The sequence below is a fragment of the Bufo gargarizans genome, chromosome 2, assembly GCF_014858855.1.
Source record: "Bufo gargarizans isolate SCDJY-AF-19 chromosome 2, ASM1485885v1, whole genome shotgun sequence".
In the NCBI taxonomy this organism is placed as follows: Eukaryota; Metazoa; Chordata; class Amphibia; order Anura; family Bufonidae; genus Bufo; species Bufo gargarizans.
Window position 1 is genome coordinate 247,369,978 of NC_058081.1, and position 27,421 is coordinate 247,397,398.

Sequence of the window (27,421 nt, forward strand, 5' to 3'; positions counted from 1 at the left end):
CAGCGGCCGCCACTCCCCTTGGCGCCTGCGCACCTTGTGGAGTCCTTGATCCTAGGAAGCCTAGACAGGGAGCCGAGTGGGTCACATCTACGAAAGCAAAATGCACAGTTGGAGCCGCGTGTATTGCACCATAAGCAAGGTAAAGCAAGCAGGACGCAGCCGGACACCCTCCCCCGGGCCGTAGTGCGGAGACAGCGCTCCCTCCGGCTCCTGTCAGTGTGAGAGCTGGGCCTAGAGTACCAGTCGTGCCTGTCCCGGAGCTCTGGGCTGTGCTGACCTTCAGTGCTGTGTGTAGTCCCCAATCTCAAGTACCACTGAGCGTAGGGAGCCAGGCTCTAGTCCTGACACCTGCCATTGGTGCCCAGTCTGTGCCTGTGGGTGTCCTGAGTAAGAAGCTGGCCCTATAAGCCCTTCACTTCTCCTCTTCTTAAAGGAAACATTACACTTATCCGTTAACATTTTCCATCCATTCCTGGGGTGAGATTGGCAACAGCTGATATGAGTCTGTGGTCATGTAGGGTCCGCGGGGTCTTTTCTTGGTTAGATCATCGGATACGTCACATGTAGGCCATATCACCGGGGAAACAGTCGGCGTCTACAGATCGCCATGGGACGTGTAGTATTAGGCTTCTTTCACACGGTATTATGAGATCCGTGAAATCCAGTTCTTGTGACAGTTGTCCAATCAATCTGTGGTACTGTGAGTGGGGCTCACCCTCTGTCAGTCCGGGTATGGCGGCCGTCTCATGGACTGCATTTCTCGGATCACAGTGAAAGCAGCCTTATATGTTAGTAGGTGATCATGGGAGTTCTCAGCTTTGCGCTTCGGCTAGTAGGCAGCTCGCCAGTGAGTGCCATGTGCCCGAATAGAAGGTCTGTGTCACTGAGTGGCATGTGACTGCACATCTCTGGTCACACACCAGCCCCATGGCTGACACCTCTGTCTAACCTGCAGCAAAGGTGTCAGCTGACTGATCCTCCACCTGGTGAATTCCTCAGCACCTCTCAGTACACCGTCATACCAACTCCAAAATATACTCTGACCCATGAGGGGGAATGGCTCGCTGGTGATACTGAGCAATCGGCTGAGATTGCGGGCAATGCTACTGGTATCTGCAGAAGGCCTGTTCACACAGCAGATTTAATGTCTGAAAATTTCTATGACTGCAAATCAGTTCCATGCATCTGAATGCGGCTTGTAGAAATCCAAGTGCTTCCCACCAAAACAGACCCCTTTAGATGAATGGGACTTGAATTTCTGCAGTGGGAAGGCCCCCTAATGCATACGGTAGTGCACAATGTACCCTGTACCCTGGCTTGTAGAGGAGGGGAGGGGACCCCCATCATTTTCAAGTGTTTTAGATGGGATTTCTTGTAGAGCATTATAAATGAAACCGTATCCAGTCATCAGAAGAAAACCGATTATAGCAGTTAGAGGGTCTGTCCCCTCTCCTGACATGTCTGTAGTAGTAACTACCCTGTGTAATAACAATTCTGGAGCCTCTATTCTTATAACTATGATGTGCCATTCCTTTATTATTCCTTCTAGAAGTTATGAATGAATTGCCAACAGTTTGCAGTTAGGGTACAGAGGGGTGGTAACCAGTTGGGGGTGTCCCTGCACAGTCTGACACTATCCAATCAGAGCAGGCTGTGCAGGGACATACCCCCACCTGGTGACACACAGATTGACCTTTACTGCAGACTGCTGGCAATTCATTCATATCTTCTAGAAGGAATTATAAAGGAATGCCAATCATAGAGTCATAAGAAAAGATCCTTCAGAATTATTACATGGGGTATATAAGTACTTACTAAGGCCTCATGCACACGACCGTTGTTGTGTTCCGTTCCGCAAAATGGGGTTCTGTTGTTCCGTAATCAGTTTTTGTTTTTGTGTGTGTTCCTTTATTTTTGCAGGACCACCAGACATAAAGGAATGTAAAAAAAAAAGTCTAAGACAGGTTTGCCATGCAAATGATAGGAAAAAAAAGCCGCTGATGACAATCTTGTGTGCCTCCCCGTTTTTTAGCGGTCCCATTGACTTGAATTGGGCCGCACACCATTTTCCGCGAATATAATAGGACAGGTTATATTTTTTTGACGGACTGGAATCACGGACACGGATGGCAAACGGTGCTTTAGCCGAGTTTTCAACTGGCCCATTGAAAATCAATGGGTCCGCAGTAAATCACGAAAAACGGTGCAACGGACACGGAATAAAACGGTCGTGTGCATGAGGCCTAAATCGCACATCAGGAGAAGTGACAGTCCTCGTTAAATAAGACCTATCGGTTCTCCTGACATGACTGTTTTAGTAACATGATTGATAATGTTCCGTGCCTCTCTGTGATCTCAGATAAAGTTATCACTGTGATTTCGTAGGAAAGAGATCACAGAGAGGCACGGAGCGTTATCAGTCATGTTAATGCTCCGTGCTTCTGCTGTCCGCATCGGGTCTTGGCTGTCATTCACACAGCAGATGTCACGCACGGCATCCGCTCGTGTGAAACAGCCCTAAGGGTCCTGAAATTTATTCTATTACACTGACAGCATTATGTCAGTGCAAGGACTCATGTCCACATCGGATCCGGATCCATTCACTTTAATAGGGGCCGCAAAAGATGTGGACAAACACCGTGTGGTACGCACACGGCCGGTATTCGTGTTTTGCAGACTGCAGAAATAGCAGCTGCCGTATGCATGAGCTCTAAGAGCCTGTTCACATGACTGCATCCGATCCGCATTTTTTGCACGTCGGTTGTGGACCCACTCACTAAAGCGGGACTGCAAAAAATGTGGACAGCAAACAGTGTTCTGTCCGCATCCTTATGTTGGTTCTGTGGCACCCGCAAAAAAAAAATAGAACATGTCCAATTCTTGTCCTTGTTATGGAAAGGATAGGACTGTACTGTTACGCCAAAGTGCAGAACTCACGCGGCCAGTATCTGTGTTTTGAAGATCTGCCAAAATGGCAACGGGCTTGTGCATAAGCTGTAATTCAATAGATTCCAGGACCCTCAGGGTTACACAGTATTCTGTCATAGGAGCGGAGGCCAGAACGGGACCTCTCACTGACGCACGCCGCGAGTTCCTCGCATTGAACTTGCTTGTGTGCATCTGGCCTTACAGTTCTGAGAATTCTGCATTATGCCATTCCACTGTTATTCCCGCTGCTACAGAAATAAGTTACAAGTGTGTTTTACCAGGGGGAAGAACAGAGGAATGACATGACATACAGTTTTAAGACCAGATGTTTTAGTATTGGTAATTCCTGGCGATGCAAGGATTTACTACAAGAGAGTACGTCTTTAACCATTTATGTGCTAGACTACACACTGACCTCCTTGTGTTCTTGTATTAGAAGGCTCACTTAAAGCACGTCACTCCTGGGTTGAAAAGAATATGTGCTGTGCCGCTCCGAACCTACTCAGACCAACCATGTAAGTTCTGTCTTGTCTGGTGACATCACCCTCTGACCCTGCTCCTAAGAATGTACTGGGCAGTAATGGCCGTCCCAGAATGTCAGCCCTTGTATGCTCAGGATGGCTTTACCGTTTTATGTGCTGTAATGTAGAATTATTTCAATCTATAATTTATTAGTATTACAGAAGCTTTTAATTTGTAACATTTTAGCTGTGCCAGCATATCATAGATAATACAGGTGAAACTCGGAAAACTAGAATATTGTGCAAAAGTTCATTTATATCAGTAATGCAACTTAAAAGGTGAAACTAATATATGAGAGAGTGCAAAGCGAGATATTTCAAGCCTTTATTTGTTACAATTTGGATGATTATGGCTTATAGCTTATGAAACCCCAAAGTCACAATCTCAGAAAATTATAACATTTCATGAAATCAATAAAAAATGGATGTTAAATAGAAAAATGTAGGACCTCTGAAAAATATAATCATGCATATGTACTCAGTACTTGGTTTGGGCCTCTTTTGCCTCAATGCGGCGTGGCATGGATTCTATCAGCCTATGGCACTGCTGTGGTGTTATGGAAGACCAGGATTCTTCAATAGCAGCCTTCAGCTCTTCTGCATTGTTCGGTCTCATGTCTCCCATCTTTTTCTTGGTAATGCCCTATAGATTCTCTATGGAGCTCAGGTCAGGTGAGTTTGCTGGCCATCAAGCACAGTAATCCCATGGTCATTGAACCAGGTTTTGGTACTTTTGGCAGTGCAGGGCAGGTGCCAAGTCATGCTGGAAAATGAAGTCACCACCTCCATAAAGCTGGTCTGCAGAAGGAAGCATGAGGTGCTCCAAAGTCTCCTGGTAGACAGCTGCATTGACTCTGGACTTAATGAAGCACAGTGGACCAACACCAGCAGATGTCATGGCTCCCCAAATCAACACAGACTATGGAAACTTCACACTGGACTTCAAGCAACTTGCATTGTGTGCCTCTCCATTCTTCCTCCAGACTCTGGGTCCTTGGTTTCCAAATGAGACGCAAAAGTTGATCTCATCAGAAAAGAGGACTTTAGACCACTGAGCAACAGACCAGTTCTTTTTTTCTTTAGCCCAGGTAAGACGCTTCTGACGTTGTTTGTTGTTCAGGAGAGGCTTGATAAGAGGAATACGACATTTGAAGCCCATGTCCAGGATCCTTCTGTAAGTGGTGGCTCTTGATGCACTAACTCCAGCCTCAGTCCACTCCTTGTAAATGTCCCCAACACTTTTGAAAGGCTTTTTCCTGACGAGCCTCTCCGGGCTGCTTTCAAATAATGTGCTTTAAAAAAGGCACTTTGGGAACATCCAACTTCTTTTGCAATTACCTTTTGAGGCTTATGGCGGTGTCACTGATTGTTTCCTGCACAACTGTCAGGTCAGCAGTCTTTCCCATGATTGTGATTCCTACTAAACAAGACTGAGACAATTTAAAGGCTCAGGAACCCTTTGCTCAGGGGGTATGGATTAATTGGCTGACTAGAGTGTGACACTTTGAGCCTAGAATATTGGACCTTTTCACAATATTAAGTTTTCTGAGATTGTGACTTTGGGGTTTCATAAGCTGTAAGCCATAATCATCCAAATTCTAACAAATAAAGGCTTGAAATATCTCGCTTTGCATGTAATGAGACTATCTCATATATTAGTTTCACCTTTTAAGTTACATTACTGAAATAAATGAACTTTGCACAATATTCAAATTTTTTGAGTTTCACCTGTAGGAGCGACCAGTGTCTGGGGACTTGAGAGGGCTAACATCCCTGCGATAGCACCCAGCTTTTACTTATTAGATTATGGCTACACCGTGACACTGGTCGTGGCCTTGGTGTGCATGTGTGCCGCTAGTGTGACCCCAGAATCACACAGCGGTATTCTTGCCATCCTAATGATGGAACCCAAAGGAGCCTATTAAAAGTAATTGGAGTCCACTAAGCGATGCTGATATCCATCATACAGCATTGTACCTTTCTAGCAGGTCGGAGAATAAATAGTATTTTTGTGGGAGTTCTTCTTTAATTTTGTGTGATTCTTTGTGTTGAAGTGGATGCTGATGTCACAGTTATTGGCTCTGGTCCAGGAGGTTATGTCGCTGCAATCAAAGCCGCCCAACTGGGCTTCCAGGTGAGTGCCTGTTGTGCAGTGTCATGTACCTCATGGTATAAAGCTGCCCGATGCTAGGGTGTGCTTTTACCTGTTAGTTTTGATCTTAAATGGGTTGTCCAGGATTTTGATATTGATGGCCTATCCTCAGGAAGGGCCATCGATATGCGATCAGCGGGGGTCTAACTCGGCTGTTATCTTGTAGCACTGAAAGTAGGTGCTGGGACTATACACCTCCTTCGATTGTGTAGTGGATGGAGCTGGTGACTACAGTCCTGCTTTCATTCGATTCAGTGAGTATAGGTTATCAATACAAAAATCCTGGACCACCCGTTTAAGGACCACAAACGGTTTAATTATTCCACCCTGGCTTTCCATTTTAGTTTTATTTTTTATTTTTTTACTTTTTTTATTTCTGTATTGATGCAGCAACATGGGATGTTTTTGTTATGTTGGAAAATTGTGCTGTGCCATTTTTGAGACCTTTACTTGTCCGTTTAATTCTAGTACAGTTCAATTCAGATAATACAGCTAGGGTATGACCACATTACGGAATTGCATGCTGAAGATCCGCAGCGTATAGGGCATGCTGCCATGGGGTCCACTATTGATTTTTCACAGCAGCAAAATCCACACCACGTTGTTCCGATTTTGCTGCAGATTTCGTTGTGAAAATGCTGAAGATTTCAGCCTCTGCAGGTACCCGCCTCTACTTTTGCTGCTACTGTACAATGTGCAGCAACTCTGCAGCGTTTACACCACATTTTTCTGAAGGTTCCACTCCTGATTTTGGATTCCAAATACTGTTAAGGGTCCATTCACACGTCCATTGTGGATCCGCAAAACACGGACATTGGCGATGTGCGGTCCGCAAAATGCAGAATGCACATCGCCGGCATTCTCATAGAAAATGACTTTTCTTGTCCGCAATTGCAAACAAGAATAGGACATGTTCTATTTTTTCGGGATAGGAAGTGCGGATCAAGAAATGAATGGGTCCGCAATTCCGTTCCGCAAAATGCAGAATGAAATTGCAGATGTGTGAATGGACCCTAAGTCAAAGTGAATAAGATTTGGAAATATTTAATTTCTACTAGAAGTTATAAATTAATTGCTAGCAGTCTGCAGTGAGGGTACAGAAGGGTGTTACCAGTTGGGGGTGTGACCCTGTACAGACTCACTCTATCCAATCAGTGCTGCCATTGTCAGACTGTGCAGTTACACATCCCCAACTGGTTACCTCCCCTCTGTACCCTTACTGAAGGTTAATAGCAATTCATTCATAACGTCTAGTAGAAATAATACAGGAATGGCACAACATAGAGCCATAAGAATAGATGCTCCAGAATTTTTATCACATGGGGAATGCATGTAGCTTTTAAAACGGACAAGTCAGGAGTGGTGAAAGGTCCTCTTTAAATTCAAAAGAGCCTTAGGGTACTGCTTAGACGGCAAGTCATTTAAATGTGACATATGCCTTTTAACTTTATTAGCCATTTAACAAAGCATGTGATGCAGGGTGGCCCACAAAAAAGGATCCCGTCTCCAAATCAAACTGCCTAGTAGTAAATCTGTCTAAGTTGTCCATAGCAACCAATCAGAGCTCAGCTTTCATTTTTTCAGAGCCCTGTAGCAACTAAAAGCTGAGCTCTGATTGGTTGCTATGGACAACTAAGACTGATTTACTATTAGGCATTTGATTTGGAGATATTGGAAGCTGGCTACTTTTTCTTGGGCCTCCTTGTATTTATTTAAATGCCATTTGATAAATCTATAAATTATATTTTAGACTGTTTGTGTGGAGAAGAATGAAACTCTTGGTGGAACCTGTCTAAACGTTGGATGTATCCCATCTAAGGTATGTTTGAATGGCTAATTATTATAAGTTACACTTAAGATATTGCTGTAGATTTGCATTAAAATCTGAGGTAAAATATTGTCTGTGTCAGGCCTTGTGGTTCTCTGGGAATTGTGTAAAAACAGCCGCCTGTATTCCGTCCTAGAATGTGAGTTGTATGGTTTGCTTCCACTTGTACAGCTGCCCGTGGGGCCTCGATACACTGCGCTCCGGTGTCTGCTTTCTCTGACGGCGTAACCCCATACATAATCACTTCATAACGATCTAATGTACAGCGGGAACTGTGCTCCGCAATAGATAATAATGATGTGATCCTGTGTGTGATATGCCACCATGGCTAAACAGCCAGGCAGGTGTAGGGAGGAGAGATGTGGTCCAGCTCCCCATTCCTATCGGGCTGCTCAGCTATGATAGCATATCACACACAGGAACACGTCATTACAATCTACTCCAGAGCACAGTTCCCGCTGTACAGTAGATAGTAATAGCGTGTGAGTTATGTGATCATCCTGACAGCAAAGCTCAGCAATGTAAAGTTAAGGCAGTCACCTGCCCGGGGTGCGGTATATAGGGGCCCTGCCCCCCCTCCCCCTCACACTTCTAACGTGTTTGTACACTTTGTCTTTTACCTGCCTAAATTATTGTTTTATAGAGATTTGGTTTTCAAACATAATGTAGATTAAACTACTATCCTTTTACAGGCTTTGCTGAACAACTCCTATCTCTACCATTTAGCGCATGGAAAGGATTTTGCAAGCAGAGGAATTGAAGGTAGGTTTGGGCAGTTTTATGGCTGCTACACGTACACGTATCAGTTTTTTAGTTCACACGGTTGTTTAGAGAAGAGTGCTGCCGAAAACGCCATAAAAACAGCATGTGGCATTGAAAAACCCAAGATGTTTCTGTTACGGAATCGCATGCACATAATCCACAGTGTTATACACTCATTAGTTTTAGCAAAAATCTGCAGCGGAAACTGACCTGTGATGAAGATTTCACCTGTTGCAAAGCATCAAATCGGCAGCATTTCTGCAATGAAATTTGCACCAATAAATGCACCATTTGTTGCACTTTTACTAAAACGCTTGAGGTTTGTGCTGTAGAAAATCTGCAGCATTTCCACAATATGTGAACATACCCTTAGGGCTCTTTCACACCTGCGTTCTTTTCTTCCGGCATAGAGTTCCGTCGTCAGGGCTCTATGCCGGAAGAATCCTGATCAGTTTTATCCTAATGCATTCTGAATGGAGAGAAATCCGTTCAGGATGCATCAGGATGTCTTCAGTTCAGGACCGGAACGTTTTTTGGCCGGAGAAAATACTGCAGCATGCTGCGCTTTTTGCTCCGGCCAAAAATCTTGAACACTTGCCACAAGGCCGGATCCGGAATTAATGCCCATTGAAAGGCATTAATCCGGATCTGGCCTTAAGCTAAACGTCGTTTCAGCGCATTGCCGGATCCGAGGTTTAGCTTTCTGAATAGTTACCATGGCTGCCGGGACACTAAAGTCCTGGCAGCCATGGTAAAGTGTAGTGGGGAGCGGGGGAGCAGCATACTTGCCGTCCGTGCGGCTCCCAGGGCGCTCCAGAGTGACGTCAGGGCGCCCCACGCGCATGGATGACGTGATCGCATGGCACGTCATCCATGCGCATGGGGCGCTCTGACGTCATTCTGGAGCGCCCCGGGAGCCGCACAGACTGTAAGTATACTGCTCCCCCGCTCCCCACTACTACTATGGCAACCAGGACTTTAATAGCGTCCTGGCTGCCATAGTAACACTGAACGCATTTTGAAGACGGATCTGTCTTCAAATGCTTTCAGTTCACTTGCGTTTTTCCAGATCCGGACAACGCAAGTGTGAAAGAGCCCTTAGGGTGGCTGCACACGATGTAGATTATGTGCAGAAAAACCAAAGTGTATCAGATTAGATACATCTCATGTAAACTTGTAGAAACTGATCTACTGTGCGGATTTTGAAATCTGCAGCGTGTCAATTGTTTATTTTTATCTTTTTGTGTGTGTGCGGATTTCACACTTTCAAAAAAGTGATAAATAGTGCAGATTTTTGGGCCGTTTTGTTGCCAACATTTCTGTAAGTGAAAATTCGTTCCATTCTTCTAAATGGCCGCTTTCACATGAGCGAGTTGTACACTCCGGACTCGGTGCGTAAGTATAAGACAGTTCCCGTCCTGAACTCCTAGCACTGCCGGGGTCGCATAGCATTATATTGATTTATGATGCTATGTAACCCTTAGAGGTCTGGAATGTATTGGATAACAGTGACATAATGCTGTCAGTCTTATCCAATACATTCCAGAACTATAAGGGTTACATAGCATCATAAATCAATAAAATGCTATGCGACCCCGGCAGTGCTGGGAGTTCAGGACGGGAACTGTCTTATACTGGCGCTCCGAGTCCGGAGTGTACAGCTCGTGTGAAAGCTGCCAATGTGGCTTGTAGAAATCCATGTGTTTGTTGCCAAAACAAGTACATTCGAATGAATGGAACTGATTTTCAGTCACAGAAATTCTCAGCAAAATCTGCCATGTGTGAAGGCACCCTTAGGCCTCTTTCACACGAGCGTGACGGATTAGGTCCGGATGCGTTCAGGGTGCGTTCAGTGAAACTCGCACCATTTTGCAAGCAAGTTCAGTCAGTTTTGTCTGCGATTGCGTTCAGTTGTTCAGTTTTTTCTGCGCGGGTGCAATGCGTTTTGATGCGTTTTTCACGCGCGTTAGAAAAAACTGAATGTTTACAAACAACATCTCTTAGCAACCATCAGTGAAAAACGCATCGCACCCGCACTTGCTTGTGGATGCAATGCATATTTCACGCAGACCCATTCACTTCTATGGAGCCAGGGTTGCGTGAAAAACGCTGAATATAGAACATGCTGCGATTTTCACGCAACGCAGAACTGATGCGTGAAAAACAACGCTCATGTACACAGACCCATTGAAATAAATGGGTCAGGATTCAGTGCGGGTGCTATGCGTTCGCTTCACGCATTGCACCCGCGCGGAAAACTCGCTTGTGTGAAAGGGGCCTTAGTGTGACGCTATGTTCACAATGTGCTGACTGAGATCATGACATGTCTGTAGTTATACTGTGAGACATTATATTCATTATTTTCTTTCCAGTGACCGGGGTCCATTTAAATCTAGAGAAGATGATGGAACAGAAAAGCGGGGCCGTAAAGTCACTCACAGGGGGCATTGCTCATCTGTTTAAACAGAATAAGGTCTGAATATCACAGCTTTATTACACCGTAATATATGCATCTAGCTTTTGTTTGATCATATGTTTCATAGTTATATTTTTACATTTACGCCTACAAAGTTATGGCCATGCTGAAATGTATCCTTAAAGTGTACCTACATGTTTAGGTATACTTTAATAAAGCAAATAGAAAATATGTCAAAAATAATATTTGTAATTTGTTTATTTTTTTAACCTTTTCATGCGAAATAGGCACCTGAAGTTCATTCACCTGTGCACTGCTGTGTGGGCTCTGTCCCTGGGGCCGTACTGCAACTGCTGTACAGACAGGAGCTCCATAGCACAATGCAGCACCTCTCTGTACCAGAGCTACATCCCTAAAGCTTTGCAGTCAAGTGCTATGTCAGGCTTTAGCAGAGTGGGCACAGGTAGGAAAGCAATGTCTTATGTCAGCTCCCACCCTGCTAGTTAGCTGAGCGGAGAGGGCGCAGAGCAGGAGCTGACATAAAGCATTTCTCCTCCTGCCTGCCATTGCTCTGCTAAAGCCTAACATAGCATTTGTATGCAAGGCTTTAGAAGAGCGGTGCAGTGCTATGGAATTCCTCCTGCCAGTACAGCGCTAGAGTATGGCCACAGGGAGGGAGTCCTTACTCACCTACTCAGCAGAGCATGGGAGTACGGATTCTAAAGCGCAAATAGTCACCTGGATTTCAGGTGCCTATTTTGCATGAAAAGGTAACAAAATAAAGTCAATTGCGAATTTTATTTTTGAATCATTTTCGATGGCTACTTTCACATCTGCATTTTTAATTCAGGTTTTGAGATCCCGCAGAGTATCTCAAAACCTAAATTTTAAATTGATCAGTTTTGTCCCCATTCATTGTCAATGGGGACAAAACTGATCAGTATGCCTCGGTTCAGTTCTGTTGCGTTTTGGGGCCGGACACAAAACCACTGCAAGCAGTGTTTTGTGTGTCCGGTTTGCAAAACTGAACAAACCTGATTCGGCATGAAAATCAATGTAAGTCAGTGGTGCCTGATCTGTTTTTCTAGGTACAGAAAAAAAAACTGATCCAGTGCCCATTGACTTACCTGATCCGGCATGAAAATCATTGTTTGTTCAGTTTTGATTTAATACCACCAGATCTGAAACTGAGCCATCAGGATGGAACGAGTCCTTTTAGGGTACTTTCATACTTGCAATAAACTTTTCCGGTATTGAGTCCCGTCCCAGGGGCTCAATATCAGAAAAAAAAACTATCAGTTTTATCCTAATGCAGTCTGAATGGAGAGCATTGCGTTCAGTATGCATCAGGATGTCTTCAGTTCTGTCACTGTACGGTTTTTGGACGGAGGAAAATACAGCAGCGGCCAAGATTCCGGAAAACTTGCCGGAATGCCGGATCCGGCATTTTTTTCCATTGCAATGCATTAATGCTGGATCTGTCCCCAAGTGTTCCAGAAAAACGGGTCCTGTTTTGCGGTCTGTGCATGCGCAGACCTTTAAAAATGTTAAAAATATAAATACCGGATCCGTTTTTGCTGGATCTCAAAACCAGAATGCAAAATGCAGATGTGAACGTTGCCTATGAATTTTAATAAAGTGTGCCTAAAAGTTTAGGTACACTTTAAAGTTGGTTGTCTCAAGCCTTGTGTGTGAGCAAGCAGTCTGGAAACCAGTGCATAGTTCGCTAGGATGGCCATCAGTGACGGCTACATTATTCACCGTGTTGGATGAGTCTACTTAATTACTCCTTTCATATATTGGGCAAGGGCCATGGTTGTAGTGGTTTAGAAGAGATTTACGCCAGTGTTTTTCCTATTACCGCTATTGATCGCTCTATACCGCTGTAATCTGCCATGAGCATATGTACATCCACATTTCTGTAGTCATCAGCAGTGTATCTACTGCAGGTTGCACATGTTCAAGGCTTTGGAAAAATCACAGGGAAAAACCAAGTGACTGCAACAAAAGCAGATGGCAGCACGCAAGTCATCAACACAAAGAACATCCTTATAGCAACTGGATCCGAGGTTACTCCTTTTCCAGGAATTGAGGTATTATCGTCAAAATATGATCTGATGGAAAATTTGTATATGTGTGTAAATTTATATTTATCTAGTGCTGTTCATTACAGATTGATGAAGAAACGGTAGTATCATCCACTGGTGCATTATCGCTGAAGAAAGTGCCTGAGAAGATGGTGGTCATTGGTGGTGGTGTAATTGGTGTTGAACTGGTATGTAGAATGCTTATCATTTTAGTATAGTGGCTATATACACTGAACAAAAATATAAACACAACATTTTCGGTTTTGCTCCCATTTTGCATGAGCTGAACTCAAAGATCTGAAACATTTTCTACATACACAAAAGACTCATTACTCTCAAATATTGTTCACAAATCTGTCTAAATCTGTGTTAGTGAGCACTTCTCCTTTGCCGAGATAATCCATCCCACCTCACAGGTGTGGCATATCAAGGTGCTGATTAGACAGCATGAATATTGCACAGGTGTGCCTTAGACTGCCCACAATAAAAGCCCACTCTGAAATTGGATCTACGCTATTCCTGTACTGTCGCATCATATGTGCATTACACTTGCATTTGACATCACTGCTTGTATAGTTCCAGTGTTGTAACATGGCTGGGTAGATTATCCCTGTCCTGTGACATCAGTGTATTGATCATCTCTGTACTGTGACATCACTGTGTGCATTATAGCAATACTGTGACATCGATTTGTGCACTATCCCTATGCTATGACTACACTGTGTGCCTTTGCCCTGTGCATTTCGGAGACCTATCATAAGTATTTCTGAACATGTCGCTGAATGGAGTCATGGTGGAATGGGGCCCCATTCCAAGTTTTGCTATGGGGCCCCATGGTTACTTGCTATGCCCCTGGATGTAAGCATAACTGGTTGCAACTAGGGATATAATCGAACTTGTGTTTTACAAGTTCACGGTTCGAGTTTTATTACAGTTCCGTGAAAGATTCCGTTACCACGGACCATAAGGGAATTTAAGAGGCATTCCGTCATAATAGAAGTCTATGGGTGGCATAACGTATCCGTCTAGTTTCCGTTATGCTGGAGTTCTCTCCATAGACTTCTATTATGACGGAATGCCTCTTAAAGGCATTCAGTCATAGAATTCCCTTATGGCTCGGGGTAACTGAGTTGTAATAAAACTCGAACTTGTAAAACACAATTCCGCTCATCCCTAGTTGCCTCCAATCCTTTATGAAGAGATGAGTTGGTGCCATATCTACAAAGTGCGTAACCCATCAGATGCTGTGGTCAGTTGCGACCACGGCATCTGAGCAGTCATTTACTGAGTGCTGTGCTATGGTAGCTTGGGGCTCAGGAAGGCTTTGAAGCTTACCATAGCAAAGTTGTTAGTGGCAGAGCTTGACAGGAATACAGTGATTATAGTATATGCAAGTGCCAGAGTGTATTGTGTAGAAAGTCCCCCCCCCCCCCCCCCCCCCCCCAGGCACCTCTGCAAGTGGAGTCAACCAGTCCTGCTCGAAAGGTTCCTTGCTGCCATTTTAAATAATTCTGGGAGCACCCTTTTATCGTCTAACTGATGTCATTTTTTGCTTCTCATCTTTTTCAGGGTTCTGTGTGGCAACGATTAGGAGCAGATGTTACAGCAGTTGAATTTTTGGGACATGTTGGTGGAATAGGGATTGACATGGAAATCTCCAAAAATTTCCAGAGAATCCTTCAAAAACAGGGTCTGAAATTTAAGCTGAACACAAAGGTCACGGGTGCGACTAGGACAGCAGATGGGAAAATTGATGTTTCGTAAGTGCGGTTTATTGCTACAACATGCCATCAGTATAACCCTTTCTATAAGGGAAAGAGCAAAAATATCTTTATCTTACCGGTAAGATACTGATCCGCAAAAAATTACAGATTGCATCCGTTTGTCGTTTCTTTATTTTTGCGGATCAGTTGTAACAATACCTATCCTTGTCCGCAAAACGGACAAGAATAGGAAATGCTCTATATTTTTTGCGGGGCTAAAGAAAAGACATACGGATGTAGATAGTACACAGTGTGCTGTCCGCATTTTTTGCAGACCCATTGAAATGAATGTGTCCACATCCAATCGGCAAAAAAATGGAACAGACACGGAAACAAAATCAGTTTATGTGCATGTAGCCTAGGATTGATAGTTCTGCCCATGCAAGTTTATAATCTAGAGAGATTTGGGGATCTTTGGTCTGGCCCACAGCATGAAGGATGGTGTCTGTGCAATAAATTATGCTTTAAAGGCTTTATCTCCATACATGCACAGAAAAGGGTTTTCTTCAAACTTGGGACCAATGGCAAGTTGTGGTCACTATTAGGCTTATTTAACACTTTCATGTTCAGTCGTGTGATGGCCTAATTTTCCAAACCAAACTATGCTAGCCCGAACTCGTATCATTATAATGATCTATGTGCTGTGAGTTCATGCCTGACCTGGCCTACTGCACTGTACGCACATAATGCTATGAGTACAGTAAAAATTTGCTCAGTGACTTGCGATTATTGCACAACATATGTCGATATGTTCCTGCCCCTCAGGTTGCCTTTCATTTGCTGTGACCAGCCAAATGCCCCCATGGAACCATAGCCTTAGCCAACAATTAGGATGGGATCTCTTACCCAAGGAGTTTAGAAGTAAACTAATCTTTATGTAGGAAAGTAAAAAAATTCTAGAAGGTTGAGCTATGAACAAAAAAGTGAAAATGAAGCAGTATTCTAAAGGACTGAGCTATTATTAGTATTAGGTTGGGTTCACATAGATGTTGGTATTTCTACTTTTCTGTGCTGGATCTGCTACATTATGGACAGCAGCGGTACCATATGGACGCCATTTAGTATTTGTCCTGTTTTTTTTTAGTTTTTTACGGAATCTGTAACGTAGGCTTGTAATGGAGCCTCTGACCTTATGTAACAGAAATGAAATGTTGGCTGCTGACTTGGTTTTAATTCTGTTGACAGTGTTGAAGCAGCAGCTGGTGGAAAGGCAGAGGTCATAACCTGTGATGTGTTACTTGTGTGCATCGGTCGCCGTCCCTTCAGCCAAAATCTTGGTTTGCAAGACCTTGGAATTGAGCTGGATAACAGGGGGAGGATCCCAATCAACTCTAGATTCCAGACAAAAATCCCAAAGTAAGTAAAAACTTGTAATCCAGAACTCAATGCATTCATTACATGCAAACCCTGAGCACAGTAAATGATGATGGGAAACTGCCACAGGACCACATACAGATGTTCCAGAAATCTACATTTCTCATCCGTATCTTTTGGGGGACACAGGCATTGACCATAGGTATAGCTGTTGCCGCTAGAAGGTGGACACTATGCACACGAAGTGTAAGGGTACTTTCACACTTGCGGCAGAGTGAGCCGGCAGGCAATCTGCATGCAAACGGACAGCATTTTGTAGACTGATTCGGATCCTTCTCACAAATGCATTGCAAGAATAGATGTGTCTCTTCGTTTGTCATACGGACAAACTGATCCGTTTCTATTTTTTTTTTCCACATTTTTACGTCATAAGGACGGATCCGGCATTGTGGTATTTTTTATACCGGATCCGGCCCTAATACATTTCAATGTAAATTAATGGTATTTCCTCCCCAAGGGGCCACACCCTGAAGGTGGTGATCCGGCTGGAGCCAGGGGGGCAGAAGACGCCGCACAGGTGAGTATATACCAGTACCTTCCCCTCCCCCTCCCCAGGAGGGCGCTGCTGGGGGAGGGGGACTTTAGAGTGACAGAGTGTGTGGAGTGTACTGGGCGCCATGTACCTGCGCTGATCATTGGGGTGTCCGTTTTCCATTGTAGTGCATCCCTAATCGCACTCCCACAACGGCAAGCGCATCGGCTTGATGCTGGGGCCATGGTTAATTGAGGCCCCGACTTTTGTGCAAGTTCCCCCCTTGGCCTATTTTTCCCCCGGCCAGAGTCTTGAGTCTTGAGTCGGCCGGGGATGCGGGTAGATGTTCCCGTTTCCTAGGCCTCTCCTCCTCCTGCTAGGGAGTCTCACTCTGACGTGTCCTCAGTGGAAGAGGCATGTTCTGAGGGGGGGGGGGGGTAGATGAGGATGTTGTCTAGTCGGAGGGTCAGTCGTCCAAACTATCCTCTATGGTGGACAATCTAAGTACGGCGGTTATCGAGACGTTGCAGGTTGAAGATCCCGATCGTCTGCCAGCTAGTTTTTTTTTCCTTTTAGAAGGTCCCGTCGCTCGCACAAGTGTTTCCCCCAACCACCAGGAGTTTGATTCCTCTATTTCCAAGGAGTGGAATTTCCCGGATAGACGTTTTATCTTGCCAAAGCTCTTAAACGTCCTGTATCCTTTTCCGGAGGGTTTGACTAAGAAATGGTCGTCCTGACCCCACGCGTTCATCAGCCCTGTTGGTTACCATTTGCTGTACCCTATGGCTGTCTTGCTGGGCGGCAGCAGGCTTTTTTGGTAGGCACCTGGATGAGATAATTTTGAACGCTACAGGTGATAAGAGCACGCATTTACCACAGAACAGCGGGCAGTCTAATAGGTAAAAAAAAAGCTGAAGTTTTTCCAGCCCCAAGATAGCGTCCGACAAGTCGGCCACGGATCAGAAGCGCAAACCCTCCTTCAAGCTTCGCCCTTCCTGGCGTTCCCGTCAACAGGGCTCCAAGTACTTTAACCCCAAGAGCTCCGCTGCATGACGGGCGGCTCCTGACTCCCTCCGTTCGGGTGGGCGGCCGGCTTCATTTGTTTCGGCATGTCTGGCTGGCTCGCGTCTCAGACGCATGGGTGAGGGAGGTCATTGTAGAGGACTACAAGCTGGATTTCAAGTCCTCCCCTCCGTTCAGTTTTTTTTGGTCATCTCCCTCCCGCCTCTCCCTCAGCCGCAGATTACTTTTTTCAGGCTATTCGGACGCTGCTGCAGCAAGGTGTGGTTGTTCCGGTTCCTGCGTAAGACTGTTTTCGGGGGTTTTACTCCAATCTCTTTGTGATCCACAAAAAAGAGGGGGCAGTCCGGCTCGTTCTGGACCTCAAGGCGCTCAACCGTTTCCTTTGCGTCCGCAGCTTCCGGATGGAGTCCCTGAGGTCGGTCATTGTGTCTATGGAACCGGGGGAGTTCCTGTCCCCAGTAGACATCAAGGATGCTTATCTTCACGTGCCCATATGCGTCAGTCATCAGAGGTTTCTCCGGTTTGCAGTGGGTCCATTTCACTACCGGTTTGTAGCCCTCCTGTTCGACCAGGGTCTTTACGAATGTTCTGGCGGCAGTCGTGGCCCTGCTCCATGCCAGGGGGATCGTAGCGATCCCTTACTTAGACGACATCCTGGTAAAGGATCAATCATTTGGGGGGGGGCGGCTGACAGCCTGAGCATTGTTCTGCACACCCTAGAGCGCTTCGGATGAATCCTGAACAGGCAGAAGTCTTGTCTTTATCCAATGCAGCGGTTGACTTATCTGGGCATGGTAGTCAACACATTTCAGGCCAAGGTGTTCTTGCCCCCGGAGAAGCTATCCACTCTCTGTCTTCAGATTCTTCCCTTGTTGCAGCCAGGTTCGGTTCCCATTCGTCGCTGCATGCGGGCTCTGGGTCACATGGTCTCTGCCTTCGAAGCAGTTCCCTATGCTCAATTCCATACCAGAACGCTTTAGCGAGCCATTCTGTCCATCTGGGACCGCTCCTCTGCCTCTCTTGATCGGCCCAGGCGTCTCCCTGCCCTGGTTCGCCAGGCCCTCAGATGGTGGTTGGTCTCTCCGATGTTGTTATCAGGTCGCTCGTTCCTTCCTCTCAGTTGGAAGTTAACTTGTTGGGGGGAGTGTTTGAAAATATCTCCTGTTCAAGGGGTATGGTCACGCGAGGAGTGCTCCCTTCCAATCAATGTTCTAGAGTTGAGGGCGATTTGACTTTCTCTGTGGCATTGGGCCGACCATCTCAGGGGTCATCCAGTTCGGGTTCAGTCCGACAACTCCACGGCGGTGGCGTACCTTAATCACCAGGGTGGCACCCGGAGCCCGGGAGCCATGGAGGAGAAGGTGCTGATTTTCAGCTGGGCGAAGAAACCTGTTCCAGCAATTCACATCCCCGGCGTCGACAACTTAATCGCAGACTTCCTCAGCCAGGAGCCTCTCAATCCCGGCGAGTGGGCTCTTCACCCGCAGGTCTTTTGTGCCATCTGCGAGCGGTGGGGGCGACCGTATGTGGATCTCATGGCCTCCCGCTTCAACAACAAAGTCGAGGACTTTGTTGCGCAGTCCAGGGACCCCTAGGCCCTGGCGTGCGACGTGCTGGTGACTCCGTGGAGTCGGTTTACGTTTCCTTACGTGTTCCCGCCTCTTCCTCTCATTCCGCATCTCCTCCGGAAGATCAGGTCCGAGGGACTGCCCGTCATTCTTGTGGCCCGAGATTGGCCGCGCCAGGTGTGGCACTCATCTCTGGTTGCCCTTTTCGCCGACGAACCCTGGCCTCTTCCTCTTCGAGAGGACCTTCTGTCGCAGGGGCCGATCTTCCTCCCAAATTTAGGGTCGTTACATTTAACGGCATGGCTGTTAGCCACCCTTCTGAAGGCTCGGGGTTTTTCGGATGCGGTGGTCCAGACCATGATTAGGGCCGTCATCTTCCAGAATCTACCACCGGACCTGGAAGTCCTACTTTATTTGGCGTGAGCGGCATCAGCTGCCTCCCGTTCGGTTCTCTTTGCCGCGACTCTTGGCTTTCCTACAGTTGGGCATGGACTTGGGGCTGGCTCTCAGCTCCCTCAAAGGGCAAATGTCAGCTCTCTTTTTCAGTGGAATTTGGCTTCACTTTTGGTGGTTCATGCTGCTCCCCCTTTCCGTCCTCCATTGGATCCTTGGGATCTTAATCTAGTGCTCAATGCTCTCCAGTCTTCTCTGTTTGAGCCCTTGCAGCAGGTGTCTCTTCACTTTCTGTCTTACAAGGTGGTGTTTTTGGTGGCAATCACGTCCATCCGTAGAGTGTCTGAACTCGTGGCTCTTTCGTGTCAGTCGCCTTTCCTGATCCTCCATTAGGATAAGGTGGTCCTTCGCCCTGTGCAGTCCTTCCTGCTGAAGGAGGTGTTGGCATTCCATCTAAATGAGGAGATTGTTCTCCCTTCATTTTGTCCGGCCCCGTCTCATCCCTGGGAGCAGTCGCTCCATACCCTGGATTTGTTACGAGCCATTCGAGTCTATCTGTCCCAGACAGCATCTTTCAGGCGGACGGATTCCCTGAGGGCTGGCAGCGTCAAAGACTTCCATTTCCCGATGGATTCGTTTGGCCATTGTGGAAGCGTACCGTGTTAATAGCCAGGCCCTACCCTTCCGGGTGACTGCTCATTCGGCTCGGGCAGTGCATCAGGAGACTTCGGCCCTTGAGGTGTGCAAGGCGGCTACCTGGTCGTCTTTGCATACTTTTTCAAAGTTTTACAGAGTGCACACCTTTGTGTCTGCTGACGCTTCTCTGGGGTGTAGTTTTGTAGACAGCGGTTCTCTGATTGACGGGAGGGTTGCTTGTTATGCCCACCCTTGGGGACTGCTCTATAACGTCCCATGGTCAAGCCTGTGTCCTACCATGATACGGATGAGAAAACTAGATTTTTGTACTTACCGTAAAATCTGTTTCTCTTCCGTTCATTGGGGGACACAGCTCCCACCCATTCTTTTGTTTAGGGGCCTTTTCGGGGATTTTTTATTTTTTTTTCCTGTTTTTGCACTAACTGATTTAGCTTAGTCCCTGTAGGAAGGTTATAGCTTAAGGGGAGGAGCTTACACTTTGTGTGCTTAGTGTCCGCCCTTCTAGCGGCAACAGCCATACCCATGGTCAAGCCTGTGTCCCCTAATGAACAGAAGAGAAACTGATTTTACGGTAAGTACAAAAATCTAGTTTTCAGGGCTTAAGGTGCATTTACATTTGTTCCTTCCCAACTGTCAGCTGCTTGTTAAGTTAAAGGTGAAGCTCTTCATTTACATGAAGCGATCACCTCCACAGCTGCATTGTTTCTGGGCAGCAGGTCGCTGTTTAGATGGCATGATCAGCTGCCCACAATAATTGAGGTATCTGCACGAACGACAGTTTCATTCATTCGAGTGATCAGCTACACAGGCAGATTGTTGGGAACGAGCGTTTGCAGGATAGTTTGTTTCCAATAATCTGCCTGATTATCTGGGCATCTTTACACCATATGATCTATAAATCAATCTTATCTCACTGTATCAGTTACCAATTAGTTATGAGTGTTAGCTTGTGTGGATTGCATCCGAGTTCTGTCATCCTTTCTTAAATGAACTGAAAAGCCAAGGTACTGATTGAGGCTGAGTTGGAGTTCTCTAGACATTTCCTGGTCAGGACCAACTCTATGTAGAGTAAAGCCACAGAAACTGTGGCAAATCTCATAAAAAATGTTAAGTTAATCAGCTCAGCCAGTTGATGACTTTTACTTTTTGGAAAAGTAACACGGTTTCGATCTTGGTGTTAACAGAAAACATAATGTTGTGTTGAACTAGATCTTACATTTCTCTGTGGACCAATTATTTATATTGTGTTTTCAACAGTATATATGCGATTGGTGATGTAGTAGCTGGACCTATGTTGGCCCATAAAGCTGAAGATGAAGGTATAATTTGTGTTGAAGGGATGGCCGGTGGAGCAGTCCACATTGACTACAACTGTGTGCCATCTGTGATCTACACTCACCCTGAGGTGGCTTGGATTGGAAAAACTGAAGAACAATTAAAAGAAGAGGTAATGTTATAAAGACAGTCTTATCTAAAATATTACAGTTTGAAAGTGGCCGTCTGGTGTACAAATATCTTTCAAATTTCCTATTAAAGAGTTAATTGGGGAGGAAAGTCCATCTATAAGCCAGAGTGGAGAGTGGCTGAAAAAGCTTCTCTCACTCTAGTGGACCCAGCACATCGGCATTTCAGTGGACATTGTGTAACGATTAATTTCTCCTGTATTTTGTCGGGGGTGGGGAACCTTCTAACTGAAATGACTTGTTGAAATGGGCAACCCATTTTAAAGTCTATAGACACCTTTGGGGATATTTTTTTCATTATTGCATTCTGATCATTTTGGGCTACAAATCAATTTTTTAGATTCTAATTTTTAGCCTTTTTCTCTGTGCAGATGTCTGTCTCTGTGTAGTTGCAGAGTAGAAGTCTTTGTGTTCACAGTGAGTCCTGTGATAGCTGTGATGGCTCTTGTGTAGCCCTTATCTCTGTTTTCCAGACAGCTCATAAACACTTATTTAAGGGATTCTCCAGTAATATTGATTTTTAAGCAAGTGCCTGCATTCTGTTCCCCAAAGTAGAAGATTCATACTTGCCTGTTCTACACCGTCGGGCTCCTGTGCGCTGCCTCTGCTTTCTCCATCTTCCAGTCCTGCACTGTTTATATCCAGCAGTGCGTGGGCATGGTCACATGCACCGCTTCAGCCAATGACTGGCTTCAGTGGTGACATGCTGCTTGTAGCCACATCACTGCTGGAGCTGTTAATGGGACCATGCACATGCACTGCCGAATGTAAACGGTGTTAGGACCAAAAGATGGAGGACCAGAGCGGTGTGGTGCAAGTAAGTATAAATCTTCTACTTTCGTTGGGCAGGCTGTGGGTAGTTGCGTAAAAATCAGCATCACCCAAAAACCCCTTTAAAGGGGTTATCCGAGACTAAAAAATTTCCCCTATATGCCTGGGCCCCTCACACTGAATCTACTTAGGCTACTTTCACACTAGCGTTGTTTAAATCCGGCGTTCAATTCAGACACCGGAACTGCCCGCCGGATCCGGAAAAAACGTGTGAAAACGGATTACATTTGAATCCTGATCAGGATTTTGATCACAATGAAAAAATGCATTGGAAAAAACGGATCCGCCATTTATGGACTTTTTTTTCACGTTTTTCGGGTTTAACATGCAAAAGCCGGATCTGGTTTGACTGAACACACGGCGTTAATGCAAGTCAATGGGAAAAAGGCCAGATCCGGCATTCAGTCAAAGTGTTCAGGATTTTTGTCCGGAGGTAAAAATACAACATGCTACAGTTTTCTGAAAAGCCTGATCAGTCAAAAAGACTGAACTGAAGACATCCTGATGCATCCTGAACGGATTACTCTCCATTCAGAATGCATTAGGATAAAACTGATCAGTTCTTTTCTGGATTTGAGCCCCTAGGACGGAACTCATCGCCGGAAAATAAAAACGCTAGTGTGAAAGTACCCTTACCTGGCTGCTTCTCCCCATGTGTGGATGAAAACCTCCAGTGTCGGAGGGGGAGCAGCCAATGGCAAGCGGGGATGAGCCTCCCTAGCATTCTGGGTGAAGCTTGTGAGGCTAGTCACCGCCTGCCATTGGCTGCTCCCCCATATACCCCACCGACACCGGACAATGACTTTTTGCGGCTTACTTTCCTTGGGTCTCCAGGACAACTGGCAAGTCGTCAGTCTTCTTCATGATTGTGTGCAGCCCCCTGAACCAGGCTGAGGGACCACTTACAGGCTTAGGAAACCTTTGTAGGTGTCTGGCGTTGATTAGCTGATTAGAGTGTGACACCATGAGCCTACACTATGGAACTTCTTCACAATATTGCAGATACTGACTTTTGGGTTTTCATTAGTTGTAAGCCATAATCATCAACATTAAAAATAAACACTGGAAATAGATCACTGTATGTGATGAATTTATCGAATATGAGTTTCGCTTTTTGAATTGAATTACTGAAATTAACCATTTCGATTATATTCTAGTTTGAGATGCATGACCTTTTTTACTCCTCTTGATCTGTCTCAATTGGATTTCCTCTACTGAAAGACCTTGGGGGAGATTTATCAAACTGATGTAAAGTAACAGTGGCTTAGTTGCCCATAGCAACTAATCAGATTTCACCTTTCATTTTTTACAGCTTCCTTGGAAAATGAAAGGTGGATTATGATTGGTTGCTATGGGCAACTAAGCCAGTTCCACTTTACACCAGTTTGCTAAATCTCCCTACTTAATATATCTTATAAATGTGAGATAATATGTGACTAGTTCCCAATTAATATTTAGGGAACGGGTGTGGACCCATTCATTTACATGGGGCCGCAAAATATGCAGACAGCACATAGCACACCGTGTGCTGTTCGCATCCGTTGTTTCGTTCTGCGGCCCTGCAAAAAATATAGAGCATGTCCTATTCTTATCCGCAATTGCGAATGTAGCTTGAATAAAGCAGAGCTGCAGTACCATACAAATCCTGTTTGGGCCTTTTTTTTTTTTTTTTGCTGAAGCAGTTTTCTGGTATTGAGATCCGTCATAGGGGCTCAATACCGGAAAAAAACGCTTCCATTTTGTCCCCATTCATTGCTCCAAAATGCATTCCGTTCCGTTTAGTTGCGTTCCCATACCGGAGAGCAAACCGCAACATGTTGTAGTTTGCTTTCCGTCCTGAGATGCGGAGCAAGAGGGATCCGGCATGGCCCACAATGCAAGTCAATGGGGACAGATCCATTTTTCTCTGCACAATAGAAAACGTATCCGTCCTCCATTGACTTTCAGTGGAGTTCATGACGGATCCGTCTTGGCTATGTTAAACATAATACAACCGGATCTGTTCATAACGGATGCAGACGGTTATATTATCAGTAATGGAAGCGTTTTTGCTGAACCCTGCCGGATCCAGTATAAAAACGCTAGTGTGAAAGTACCCTAAGACTTGTTCTCTTCAGTATCCTCTTTTTTTAATGGAAATCATTGAAATCTGTTTGGTTTTCCAATTGACTATAATAGTTGAAAAGATTCAATCGCCAATGTTTTTGTGTACAGGGTGTGGAATACAAAGTTGGGAAGTTTCCTTTTGCTGCCAACAGCAGGGCTAAGACAAATGCAGACACAGACGGCTTGGTGAAAATCCTGAGTCATAAGTCAACTGACAGAATGCTGGGAGCGCACATCCTTGGATCAGTGAGTATTCTTCACTTGTATCACAGTTCATCATGGCTTAAAGCCTGGCGATATGGCATTTAGGCATTAATGAAGTGAAATATTAATCTACATTTGGAATGTTTTTGGAATTGTTTGAGTATAATTAATTCTTAGTTTTTGCATATCTTCATATCTTCTGAGTTATTGAACTTACTAATAACTTTTTTTCTGCCATATAATTTTGCTCTGTGTTGTGAATGCATCCTGACTAGCGATTACGATTTTCCCCTTCCAGGGTGCCGGGGAAATGATTAATGAAGCTGCTCTTGCCATGGAATACGGTGCCTCCTGTGAAGATATAGCCAGAGTGTGCCATGCCCACCCTGTAAGTATTCAGCACTTTTTGTATTACTTTTCAGTTATGTGTTATACAATTGTAGGTTTCTTATTTGTTTATCTGCCCCAGTAATACGAGTTGTTTCCTTCTTGCAGACTGTATCAGAAGCCTTCAGGGAAGCGAACCTGGCAGCATCGTTTGGGAAAGCCATCAATTTTTAAGTGGACGGAGAAAGCTGTTGTGTGTACATAGGTTTCTTATAAGATCCGTGGCAGGCTGCTAGATGTCTGTCAATGTTTAATACTCAGTCCAACGGACTCTTGTCAAATCCAAGTATTTAACGTTATGTTTGGAGTCGGGAATGTACATGACTAAGACCCATGTACAATGCACTTAATATAAATGTCGGTTGGTAATACACACAGGAAACACTATTGTGGAAGCCAAATTTTTACAGTGAAAATTCAACGCGAAAGAGCTGAAATATAGTTGTCATCTGCCTAAAGGAGATGTATTCATACTTTCACGCTGAGTCTGTATCTTTTATTCTGTTTGTGGTGTGATCTCATGTTTTCTGAACTCCAAAGATCAATATCATGATTTAAACCATGGTTGTCCAAGTGGCTTTCATCATAAACATTTCACATACGTGTTGTAGGTTCTAGTGTATTAGTTCTATTAAGATAGCATAATTTCATTTTCGGAATGGAAATCTACATATATGATGCATGAATTTAATAACGTTCAGATTTAACTATGTGTTCTAGACTAATTTTCGAACATGTGCCGAGAATCTGACAAAGGTGCTGACATCTTTGAGAGCATTTTCTGACCCTGAGTTTAACCCTTTTGCTGCTCAGGACAGATATCATACATCCCAGCATTGTGGCACTTAGCCAAGGGTGACAGTAGCCAAGCATGTATGAGATGCAATCTTGCTACTAAGCTCTTTGGCCCCTTTCACTCGAGCGAGTTTTCTACGCTGGTGCAATGCGTGAAGTGAACGCATAGCACCTGCACTGAATCCTGAACCATTCATTTCAATGTTTCTGTGTACATGAGCATTTGTTTTCACGCATCAGTTCTGTGTTGTGTGAAAAACGCGGCATGTTCTATATTCTGTGTTTTTCACGCAGCCCTGGCCCCATAGGGGTTCAGTAAAAAACGCATTGCACCTACAAGGAAAAAACTGAACTTACTGGCAAAATGGTGCGAGTTTCCCTGAATGCATCCGGACCTAATCCGTCACGCTCGTGTGAAAGAGGCCTATCTTGGGCTGTATAGTGGCTATAGATTTAAGCCAGATCTTTTTTAGGATAAGCACCTATGCTTTATAATAGGACCATGGATTCTAGCCATGATACAGCTGGTAGAAGTGGGAGCTGTGTATATACTTGCAGCTTTCACTCCTGGCCTGTTTTCTAAATGTTCTGTATCCGGCTGTATCACAGCTAGCGCTGTGTTCCATTTTTGTTTTAAAGGGGTTGTCCAGGTCTTTACAATTGATGATCTATCCTCTATCCCCTGGCTAGTTTATTAATATCAAATTGGTGAGAGTCCGATACCTGGCACCCCTGGCGATGAGCAGTGCGCATGTGCCATCTCCTGTCTCGCTTCCTGTTCACCACTGCTGTCTGTGGCAAAGAACATAGACCGCAGCAGCGGACAGGAAGAGAGAAAGGAGAGGGCACTGCGCGCACAGTCTCCTCATACAGCTGATCGGCAGGGGTGCCGGGTGTCGGACCCCTGCCCATCTGATATGCCCAGACAACCCCTTTAATGTTTTAGATCTTTTACTATACAACTAGCAATAGAGCGGATCGAAGTAGCATGCCCCTCCTTCCCCCAACATAGGAGGGGGGGGAGGGTACTGCAGCAGAGTTCCAAAATGTACAACACTTTACCTGGTAAAGAATTAAGGGAACACAACGGTCTGGCTCATCAAGTAAGCTGATGAGGAAGTGAGACCTACATCAGTCTGAGATGGATAGACTGATTTCATACAGAGTTTTATTTTGTGGCACTGGATTTCGCTTTTTGCAATATATAGTGCAAACGTGTAACACACTATAAGGGACTTAATGCTAGCCATAAACATGTCAGATTTAACACGCATACATGTGTGTCTGTAAGGGAGAGATACCATTGCTAGATTTATACTTATTTCCAATGTATAAAAGCATCAGGCATGTTTAAAAGCCAACATGTCTTCTCATTCTCTACCGTTATGGAAGATTTTACATTTTCAATATGATGTGTAAGGACAACTGTAATGTGAAAAACATGTATATTTAATTGGGCTACAACCTGCAATTTAGTATATAAGAGTAACATTGGAGAGCTGGGGGGGGGGGGGGTGATAGAGATGGGCACCTGCTATTTGGGAATAACTAGGTTGTATTGTCAAGGATTACAGAAAATACGTTTGTAAACATATGTCTAAAAATCCTATTGCACACGTTATATGGACTTAAAGGGCATCTTCTATGTTCACAGAAACGTTTTATCATCCGTATTTGATGCTGATATTTGG

General features: G+C 44.9%; 1 protein-coding gene across 1 annotated transcript; it reads left to right on the plus strand.

The window, feature by feature from the left end:
- On the plus strand, positions 1 to 25,545 carry DLD (dihydrolipoamide dehydrogenase). The gene is made up of 14 exons (XM_044280206.1): positions 1 to 139; positions 3,365 to 3,443; positions 5,504 to 5,583; positions 7,352 to 7,420; positions 8,122 to 8,191; positions 10,564 to 10,664; positions 12,557 to 12,700; positions 12,781 to 12,882; positions 14,264 to 14,454; positions 15,643 to 15,813; positions 21,202 to 21,391; positions 24,453 to 24,590; positions 24,847 to 24,936; positions 25,044 to 25,545. Exons 1-14 carry the CDS (start codon positions 101 to 103, stop codon positions 25,107 to 25,109), a joined length of 1,530 nt encoding a protein of 509 aa, XP_044136141.1. The 5' UTR covers positions 1 to 100; the 3' UTR covers positions 25,110 to 25,545.
- Positions 25,546 to 27,421: the final 1,876 nt, after the last annotated feature.

Excerpts from the sequence above, each read along its gene's own strand:
- DLD (XM_044280206.1), top strand. The coding sequence starts at position 101 with ATGCACAGTTGGAGCCGCGTGTATTGCACCATAAGCAAG. Across the intron at positions 10,665-12,556 it reads ATCTGTTTAAACAGAATAAG|GTTGCACATGTTCAAGGCTT; the intron begins GTCTGAATATCA and ends TATCTACTGCAG. Across the intron at positions 21,392-24,452 it reads AAGAACAATTAAAAGAAGAG|GGTGTGGAATACAAAGTTGG; the intron begins GTAATGTTATAA and ends TTTTGTGTACAG.